The sequence below is a fragment of the Macrobrachium nipponense genome, chromosome 18, assembly GCF_015104395.2.
Source record: "Macrobrachium nipponense isolate FS-2020 chromosome 18, ASM1510439v2, whole genome shotgun sequence".
Taxonomy (NCBI): domain Eukaryota; kingdom Metazoa; phylum Arthropoda; class Malacostraca; order Decapoda; family Palaemonidae; genus Macrobrachium; species Macrobrachium nipponense.
This window is the reverse complement of record NC_087211.1, coordinates 79,939,449-79,950,294: the sequence shown is the minus strand read 5'-3', so window position 1 is coordinate 79,950,294 and position 10,846 is coordinate 79,939,449. Positions and strand designations below refer to the sequence as shown.

Sequence of the window (10,846 nt, the reverse complement as noted above, 5' to 3'; positions counted from 1 at the left end):
GAAGGACTCCTAATAAACCCTTCATAGCGTCTTGAGAATTGTGGGTATGGGCGTGAAGGACGGGGTGACGGTCGAGTAGGGCTCGTGGGTGTCGTCCCCGAGGAGGAGGTCCTTTTCCCCTAAGATCCCCCCGACCCCGTCCTCTCCTTCCTCTTCTCCTTCTTCCCCTTCCTCGATGTCGTTCCAGGGCGGGGAATTGAGGTCCGAGGAGAAGTCCAGCGTAGGATTGGCGTGGGGATTCCTCGAGACCACGAGCACCAGGCGGTCGCCGGCCGCTGCCATCAAAGGGACGGTCAGGCAGCAGTCGAAGTCATGGGTTCTGGTGTCGTTCACCTGGGGGGGAGGGGCATACATAGGTCATGTGAGGTCACTATAAAATATTAGATGCAATTTGCTTATCTCTTGCTCAAGAACACGTATGAACTTTAAAGTTTACTCTAGCAAGTTAGATACATTTATTTTACTTCTTTCTGAAGAAATGCTTTGCTGTATATAACATCTAATGTTTAGAATTAGTTTGAAAAACATTCGTTTATTTGTATGGCGTTTTTACGTTGCATGGAACCAGTGGTTATTCAGCAACGGGACCAACGGCTAGACGTGACTTCCGAACCACGTCGAGAGTGAGTTTCTATATCACCAAAAGTACAGATCTCTGACCCCTTAACGGAATGCCCGAGAATTGAACTCGTGGCCGGCGAGGTGGCAGGGCAAGACTAAACCGACCACGCCACTGAGGCCCTTTTTACCTGCAAGATCCTGTCGTAAGGCTTCAGGACCCCAGATTTGTCAGCTGGCCCACCCTTGCGGATTCTGTTGACGTAGACGCCCTTCTCGTAAAGCCCGTCTGACACACTGAATCCAAAGTCCTCATAGACACGATCCTTCAGCAAGGTGACTTGGTAGACCTGTCCTCCACCGGCTGGAAGGAAGCAGAGAAAAGGTACAAAATTATTCAATTTCGTGAATTTTGGGAAAATTTCTACAATGGTTTTCATTAGTTCACATTTGGTCTACAAATGATCTACAGCATAACGAATGCTTTATCTCATTCGGCCAGGTAAGTAAGCCACTGATTATTATTATTATTATTATTATTATTATTATTATTATTATTATTATATTATTATTATTATTATTATTATTCAGAAGATGAACCCAATTCATACGGAGCAAACCTGCTTACAAGGGGCCGATGATTTGAAATTCAAGCTCCCAAAGATATGGCGTTCATTTGAAAGAAGTGACAGAAGATAACGGGGAAACACAAAATGGAACCCAAGATAAAGGAATAAACTAATAAGTAAATGGATAAAAGTATAAGTATCAAAATGCAAGCTCAAGGCTGAATGTTTTAGGGTGGTAATGCATTACATCTTCGGTTGAACTTTTGATGTTCTAGTTGCGCAACGTCCTCATCTGGCTGTGGATTATGGCGTCCAGCAAAACATAGCTGCTTTTAAACCTTGACACTGATACAAATCCATAGATTCACGATTATCACACAGAGAGACACGACACTAGGAGGCCTGACTTACGAGGGGGCGATGCTGTTCTCCCGTAGGTGGCCGTGTACGTCAGGGCAGCGTTGCTGATGGAGTAGATGCCCTCTTCTTTTGGCTCTCCTTCAAGGCTGCTACTGGCGCTGGTGACCGTCACGATTGGGCGTCTTCTATTCGACAGAGTCTGGCAGTGCGCTGTTGTTGTGGTCGCTGCTTCGGCAGGGGAGGGCCCCTCGCCGTTGGGAATCTCGCCGTTGCTTGTCACTCCTCCTTCTTTCTTCCTCTGCATGCAGTTGCCTGACGAGAACAGAAGTGGATGACTGATTACCTTCTGGGTAAACGGAAACAAAAGACCCTGTCATTGGTTTTCTTGGTAAACAAAAGGCCCTGTTATTGGTTCTTGGTAAACAAAAGACCCTGTCATTGATATTCTTAGTAAACAAAAAACCGCATCAATGATTTTCTTAGGAAATAATAAAAACCTGTCATTGATTATTCAATGTCTCGATCGTCCAACTTCCTTAAGATTGTGGAAATTTTCTTCTGGTTTGAACAAAGTACATCTAGTTATTTTCCTAGAGGACTCTGATCCCTTATACCTGCCGATATTGAATCAACATGCAAATACCAAACACAAAACATCAGAAACATCACTAAAATCATATGCCTCTACTTAAACACACAAACAACAGGCACGTGATCAATTCAGTAGAAGTCTAATTCTTATTTGTTACTAATTCCATATCATAAATAAGTCTGAACTTAAGCTCTTATATCATTTAAGGACCGTAAAATCACAGAGAAAATTACTGTAAGAGTACTGTAATTGTACTGAACGAGTTACGTTCATCACAATAATCCCTACACCAGTTGAAGCCAAATTGTTCAAAAGAATAAAGTTCAAATGATCTACTAGATGAAAAATGTATTTTAATTCAGCCTTGGAGCGTAAGATAGCGTGATTTATTCTCAAATTATAACATAGCAAAACAAGATGCAACACCAACAAAAGCAATTTAACAAAATGTTTGAAAATTGGTCAAGAATATAGTTCAGCATGAATCAATGTCATCACATTCTAAAGCTAATCCATTCATTCTTCATCTGAATTCTATAGAGCATAAGTAAGTGTGAAAGAGAGTTATATATATATATATATATATATATATATATAGTAGTATATATATATAAATACTTCAAACTTGTACAGCTCAGCATGAATCAGTATCATTTCGTTTCAAGGCTAATCCACTCTTCATCTGAATCATACAAAAATATCCATTGTGAGAGAGCTATGCATAGCATTATATCTATATTAAGCTTTCATTTAGAAGGAAAGTTATACATAGAGTACCATATCTATTAAGCATTCATCGTGAAAGAGAGCTCTACATAGGCTTATATAAATATATAATATTTCAGTGGAATAGGAGAGACAACCGTCGACCCGAGACAGGTCATTTGATATCACACCTGCATGTCCGTTCGGTAGGATGAGCTGGGTGGGGGGAGGATGAGGAGGAGACTGGGGTCGGTTCCGCAAGCCACAGCTCTCGGAAATTTGGTTGAGGTCAGCGATCATCTTGTCCCAGTCCGTCTTATCCTCTGGCGGTCCACAGAAGAACATGCCTTAAGCCTCAGTAGGGGTTACACTCTACTATTCTACTACTTTTACTGGCCCGCCCTACAACCGCCGCCGTCCCGCCCCCCAACAAGAAGAAGAAGAAGAAGAAGAAGAAGCGCAGAGGAAGGGAAGGGTCCAGGTACATATGTCCAAGAGACTGTGTCTTGCTTTTACTGCCTATCACTAAAATCGTCCCCCCTACCCAACTAAAGGAGCACAGAGGTGAAGTGGTGTTGGTGCTTTTGCTGTAGTGTGTCACTGTGCTGCTTTTACTACCCTCCCAATAATTGTCTTCCCCATCCCACTACCAAGAGGCGGAGGCAAGGGGGTGTTGGTACTTTTTACTGTGTTTTATTGCCCATCCCTCAATTCGTCCCCTTAACTTCCTAAAGAACAGAAGTGAAAGGGTGTTGGGACTTTTACTGTGCTGCTTTCACTGCCTCCCCCTAAATCATCTTACCTCTCCCCTCTGCTTCACAGAGGTGAAGGGGTGTTGGTGCCTGTTCTGTGTCACTGTGCTACTTTTACTGCCCATTCCTAAAATTGTCTTCCCCTTCCCCCTACAAGAAGAAAGAAGAGGAGAAGGGGTCTAGGTACTACTTATCTGACATATCCAAGAGACTGGGTTTTTGGGGGTGCCTCTGACAATTTGCAGTCAACAACATCTTAGCAAACTTTCAAGTATCATGCGATGAATTTCCCCGTTTAACAAACTTCTTGATCAAGGAGTGATGACTGACGAGTAACTGATGCATATTCATCATGCACTAGGTTAACTTATTAAAAAAAGAGCAATCTCCATTCTTAAAAAAAAATCTACTAGCATTGGATATAAAAAAAAATGGGGTGAATTGGGACTAAAGCAAGTTCATATCTTAAAAACATTCCCTTAAAACTAAAACTAAACTAAAAATGCGGCTAAATAAAGAGCAAAAAAAAAAAAATAATAATAATTAAAAATGGAGCAAAATAACTTAGGGGGGGTTCCTCAGGCTAGAATCTCTTTCTGTTTTTTTCATAGAAGCAAAGCCAAAGGGAATGAATGGTGAGCGTGTGCAGAAACAAGTTAAATATCGCAACTGAAAACAACATATTGCAACAACTACCTCTGTATACAGTACCTCCTCTTTCATTCCATTTCACCAGTGATATATACTGGGTGCTCTTACAAAAGAATACTGCTGTCATATCTATGGAGAGGCTTTAAATACCAAGCTTTAATTCTACTGTAGGCCACTACTACTGTACCATCAGAAATGAATGAAAGAATCTCAGACTAAAATTTAAAAACAGGGGGTCCAAGGGAGGCCAACATACCTGACTGTCCGCTGTCTACTGACGGAGGTGGAGAAGGTGATCTCCACATGTCCCTCGTCTCCTCCTCTGTCGGTTTTCTGTTGGCTTCGGGATTCTCTGAATCTCCATTCACATTGGGTTCGTCTCTTCCCTCTGTACCTGCACGACGGCGCACTGTACTACCGCAGTCTGTAAATGCAGTCAGAATGAAAGAATTTAAAGAAATTTAAGTTGTCATGACAAGCACAGGGGCACTTTCAGCCATTCAGAGCTTCAGACAGCTAACAGAGGGAGCTGGTGTGGTTGGACAGCAAGCTAAAGATTTGTCTGAAAGAAATCTGAATTGCAACTCGCTGTAAGGAGAGTTTCTCGTTTAGAAGTTTAAGATGTTCATAAAAAGACAAGCCTTGTCTGTTACAGGACCCACTGCATAATCTACACCTGAGGTAGGTCTTACTTGTAGATGTAGTGCTGTAAAAGTTACGAATGCAAGAGGATTTGCTTTGCTCCATTATATGGTAAAAACTTTTGAATACACATGATAAAACTGGCTTCAGTTTTAAGCTTCAGCCATCAACAACTTCAGATCTGCTTCGGAGGCGAGATACAACAGTTACCATTCTTAAATGAGATCAAGTAATCTTACCCTTGAAGTACTTTGCTTTGAAGTGGTAATGTTGTACTTACAACGCAGTTAAATGCAGGTTGTTGGTATGAAGATTTTATTTTGATTATATTATTTGAAGTAGATTTACCTTTCATAGCTACGATACAAATCCTATTCTCAAAACTGAATCACTGATCTGAATGAATCATTAATGAGGGAATAATTGTCTGCTGTTACTACAAAATCAAGTAATAAAAAAAGGTAACTATAATCATTACCATTTGAAAACAATAATGTAAGAAACTACACATTCCCCAAGATCTAAACTTTGGAAACCAACCTGATCTGAAAACGATGTCTGACCCAGAATCTCTCTTGGACATTGCAGGAGTAGATCCTGCAGGCGCGGGATCCAGACCCGAACTGTCCCAGGATTCGACAGCGGAATCCACGGAAGGAATCGCCGGTCCGAACCTGCCAAGCCAATCCTCTCGACTCAGTTCTTCACTGGGTACTCCTGTAGGACCAATAAGGATGCTCAGTGAAAATATACATCGCTACGAATGTACAAGAAAAGAAGCCAGGTACTTCTATACAGGAAGCTTTTTTGATAAAAGGATAAAAATGAGTAGCTAAATAGAAAAAAAGAATTCATTATCACTATTATCATTCATGAGATGAATCCTGTTCATGTGGAAAAGGCCCAAAGGGAGCACTGACTTGAAAATGAGGATCTAAAATGTGGTGTCCATCAGGAAGAAGTAAGAAGTAAAGGGTAATACAGAAAGAGGAGGTCACACTTATTAAAAAAGAAAAAATAATTTAATAAATTAATAAACAGTTATTCCTTCCTCTACTCTCACTGACCCTAAGTGAATCATTCATAATTTTGCCAGGCTCTAATCTGACCCATCACCCAAAATCTGCACTGTAAGTGAGGAATTCTGAGTGCTGAACAATGATAACCAGATCTCTTTACTCTTAAGAACTCTTATTTATTATCTCACCAGAGTCTCTTGGTCGCGAGATCTTGAGAGTCACAGTGTCTCCAGAGTTCTGGAGCATCAAGATGGCCTCGCTGAGAGGCTTCCCTCGAAGGGACGCCCCGTTGATGGCTAAAAGGCGGTCCCCAATGTGGATGGCCCCTGTCCGATCTGCCAGCCCACCTGGGAAGACAGGCAGAGGAAGATGACACTGTCCTTAGTAAAGAACATTAAGTACTAAGTTAAAAAGGCCAATCAAAACTATATACTTCAAATAACAAACTTCTGTACCCCTGTATTCACCAGCACTCAGGAATACAGGAGTTTTCTTATTCGAAATACGTGGTACTCTTGTGGATATAGTGTTTTTATGGGCCTTTTTAACTTCACAGTACTCTGTTAGTTTTCAGTAAAAGACCTTATTTAGTAACACCTAAATTTAATGGACCTTAACCTAGCAGGTTTCTGAACTTACCAGCTACCTCATGATTATTTTTGCTATGCTATCAGTGGAGATGTCATACATTTTTAGAAAACTCTTAAATTCAATGTTAAGTACATGTTAGTTTGAGTTAGGAACTCTGTGGAATTGCCGTCAGCTGTATGATGCCTGGGAAATATCCAAGTAGAGGCTACATTATAGGATCATTTTTACTTTACTGACTTCTTTTCTTATCAGAAAGGCCAGACCTCCAATAGCATCTGTTGAGGTGCTACTTTACCTTTACTCCATAATGTTTAGAATATTTAGTATGAAGGGAAAAGGACTGCACAAAAACCGTACCTGGAGCAAGACCAGCTATGAAGATTGGGTCAAAGGGTTCCTCACTACCCGAGATGGTTATACCAAGGGCGCCACCATGCCTGACAAGCTCTACGGTGTACATCACAAGTCCTCCGCTTTCTGATCAAGGGAAGAAAAGAGGCTAGTTAGGGCAGTCATAACTTCCTTCGAGGTAAAATGCAAGTGTTAAACAATAATGCAGTCTTCAATCTAATGTAGCAGTCTCGTCTTCCAATTTGTATGTGGCACATGTATATATTTTTGAGCTGTAACTTGTTGTTTTTATAAAAATTCTACATGTTCAAGTGTAATTTCAATGTTCATTTCTTACAATCATGTATGCAGATTGTAACTGATTTCAAACTGCTTTTTCAGATTCACCTTTTGAACATCTTGAACTCAATACCCAACAACAAGCACATCACCAATCTGACCTGAATACAGCTCGTCCTTTTGTACTCTGAGAGTGACGATGTCGTCGCAGCACTGGAGGATGGCCCTGGCATCTTCCAGGGTCAGGTGTTCGAGGCGCGTGTCGTTGATGGCCAAGAGGCGGTCTCCCGGCTGCATCGTTCCAGAGCGGTGAGCTGGGGATCCCCTGACGACCTCGCTTATCAGGAAGGGTTCTCCTGAAGCTGCTCTGCGACCTGCTGAACATGGTAAGCCGATTTTGTCTTTGAAAAATGGCGGTGACTTTTGTTGCAGGGTGTAGAGAACGAGGAGGGAATGATTTACTGTGCTCGCTAATAAAGAATTCAGAGGTGATGGGACATTTAATCACACAATGTTGTACTGTAACAAAGGGAATTGAGTTGTGGTACTCCTTTATGTAATGAATTTGCATAGACATATACAGTTTAAAACTCACAATCCACAGCTTTAAGGTGATTTAACATCCAAAGGAGTTTCTTTAGAATATCTTTTGAGTATAGAGATAATATTCATCAATCATGCACGTGAATAAGCACAAATATACGTAGAGTACAAGAGAAAAGGGTTACAAAGTGCATGTGCTATAGATGTATATTAATGTCATACATGTTACACATATGTACACAGTATCGCCATCTGCTTGTAACTAGAGAGAACCCTGCTTGGGTACAAAGAAGCTAGGCCTACATACAGAGAGACAAGCATTTCAAGTGACTGAAGAGGACCTATTAAAATCTCAACGTACCTGTCAATGTGATGCCAAGGCCGTTGTGTCTCTTAGCCAGCTTGACGGCAAAGGTCCCCGAAGAAGGCACAACGGAGTCTGCCACGTCAAATTCCACGTCTAGGGTTACCGTAGGGCGAGAATTGGCCACCATCTGGGTCACCTCGCTCACTCCTAGGCCTGATACGCTCCTGCCATTTACTCCCATGAGTCTGTCTCCTACGCATATGACGCTGCACCTGCAGGAAGTATAAATAGTCTTAAGAATATATAATATCTGTTTATTTAAAGGTAATTTTTCTATACATGACGAGAGGTCTGGCGACTTGACTGATCTTGCAAAAGTGGTTAACGAGCTTACACATTAAATGGTATCGTAATTGACATCTTTTTTTTTTTACAATTAACAGCATAAGAGCACAATCAACACCAGTATTTAGTATTAATCCTAGTAATCATAAGTTACAGTCAATACTGACAAGAGCCTGTTAATATATTTCTCGACAGGCAGTACTATTATACGTTACAGATGATATAGTAAATCAAATGGAATCTAACATTCATATCAGTTACAGTCAGTCCTGACTGAATCTGTCAGTCAATTACTGAATTTAGAGGACCCACAAGGACCACGTCATTGCCTCAGCAAGTCAAATTAACTCTTAACAGTCATAATAGTTACAGTCAGTATAGACTTAATTTGTCAGTCAGTTCTTGAATTTAGGGGATCCAAACAGACTATCTCACTGCCTCCAATCTTCCACTGAAAGCAATGAAAAAAATAATAAATAAAAAAAGGGATGTAATGCTTTACAGTCAGTAGCGATAGTCTGTTAATCAATTGTCGAATTTAGGGGACAGACATATGTAGACTATCCCATTACCTCCACCCTTCCACTGGAAGCCATCAACCAAATCATGATAACAAGGGGACATCACACTTCGAAATTGAGGAACCACACAGACCATCCCACTACCTCCAACCTTCCACTGGAAGCTATGAACCAAATCATGATAAAAAGGGGACATCACACTTTAAATTTTGAGGAACCACACAGACCAATCCCACTTCCTCCACCCTTCCACTTGAACCCCTCAATCAAATCAAAGAGTATGAGGCCAAAGCGACCTCGCCCCCTTCGAAATCCACTCACTTATCGCAAGGGCCACCTGGATCTATGGCCGCTATGACGGGCAGGGCCGTGTCTGGGTCAGAGGGATGGGGAGGAGGTCTGAGGACGAGGCCGTAACCCCTGCCTTCCACCACCAGCGTCACCGTCAGGCACTCGGGATGACACACGCCGATCGCGCCTGCGCTCCCCGCCGTAGTGTGAGAGGATACGGAGCCTGCAGAGGAGGGAAGGAAGGGCCTCATCAGGTGATTGATAAGTAGGTTGTTGTTTTGACAAGTAGGTGATTATTATATTATTATTATTATTATTATTCGAGAAGATATTTTTTATTGATATTTCATTGTAATTTCATTGACAAAATATAAATTTGTGAGAGCTGATGATCTGCTCAGTTGTCTGTTGCAATGATTTTAATAATGAAAAAAAAAAAAGATAAATGCGAATCCATACCCATACACCTTTTTCTTAATTACCAAAGAAAAATAAGAAAAAAAAGAACATAGATTTTACTCTTGATTGATACAAGATATAGATTCTTAAAAGATAAATGCGAATCCATACACTTTTTTTTCTTAATTACCAACAAAAGAAGAAAAAAAAGAACATAGATTTTACACTTGACTGATAGAATATAGAGATTTTAAAAAGATAAATGCGAATCCATACACTTTTTTTTCTTAATTACCATAAAAAAAAGAAAAAAAAAGAACAGATTTTACTCTTGACTGATAGAATATATAGATTTTTAAAAGATAAATGCGAATCCATACACTTTTTTTTAATTACCAAAAAAAGGAGAAAAAAGAAGTAGATTTTACTCTTGATTGATAGAATATAACATTCTTAAAAGATAAATGCAAATCCATACACTTTTTTTTCTTAATTACCAAAAAAAAGAAAAAAAAAGAACATAGATTTTACTCTTGATTGATAGAATACATAGATTTTTTAAAGATAATTGCGAATCCATGCATTTTTTCTTAGTTACATAAAAAGAAGAAGAAGAAGAAGAAGAAAAAAGAAAACTTCATAATTGGGTCAATATCAAACGTCACCTGTTTCCGCGCGATCGCTGGGCCTATTTCGTCTGTTGACCCTCCTGGCGGCCGCTGACCTGGGTCTAGAGGTCAAGGTGTTGTAGTTTGACCCTCCCGATAGGTAACCGTTCCCCTCCTCCCCCTCCTCCGCCAACACCCCCACCACTGCTGACGTAGCAGCCGGTGGTGTTGGTCATTCCGCCGTAGAGGTGGGGGAAGGCCACGCCCCCTCCTGTAGGAGGGCAGGAGAAAGATTTTAATTTTTTTCTTTTCCATTTTTAAAACTTTTTACTTGGGTTTTATTTATTTATTTATCTATTTTTTAAAGGGCTGTAATATCCTGCAATTCAACAAAGATTATTGCATAGGATTATTGGATTCTGGTTTGCTGTGCAATTATGATTACAAACGTATAAACGCATAGGCATACATACATTTATGTATATATATATATATATATATATATATATAATATATATATATATATATATATATATATATATATATATATATATATATATATATATATATATATATATATATATATATATATATATATATATCTATAGTATAAAATATTATACTTATACATTTTTAAATTATATTTTCTTCCCTTCTACACTACAGAAAAAAAGCTTACAATCTTACGTCCACCTTAAAAAAAAAACTTCAATACCAAAAACCACCTATAAAAAAACAATCTAACTAAAAAAAAAAGACTTCA

General features: G+C 39.9%; 1 protein-coding gene across 1 annotated transcript in view; it reads right to left on the bottom strand.

The window, feature by feature from the left end:
• LOC135197240 (glutamate receptor-interacting protein 2-like) overlaps window positions 1-10,846 on the bottom strand; it is a 365,022-nt gene that overhangs the window by 1,285 nt on the left and 352,891 nt on the right. Inside the window, 13 exon segments of the mRNA XM_064224331.1 lie at window positions 1-333; window positions 750-922; window positions 1,539-1,799; window positions 2,976-3,107; window positions 4,444-4,611; window positions 5,370-5,546; window positions 6,037-6,195; window positions 6,797-6,916; window positions 7,231-7,446; window positions 7,974-8,191; window positions 9,107-9,299; window positions 10,141-10,255; window positions 10,257-10,354. The exon segment at window positions 1-333 is cut by the window's left edge and continues 1,285 nt beyond it. Coding sequence (XP_064080401.1) covers window positions 22-333; window positions 750-922; window positions 1,539-1,799; window positions 2,976-3,107; window positions 4,444-4,611; window positions 5,370-5,546; window positions 6,037-6,195; window positions 6,797-6,916; window positions 7,231-7,446; window positions 7,974-8,191; window positions 9,107-9,299; window positions 10,141-10,255; window positions 10,257-10,354 — 2,342 coding nt within the window. The 3' untranslated portion in view covers window positions 1-21.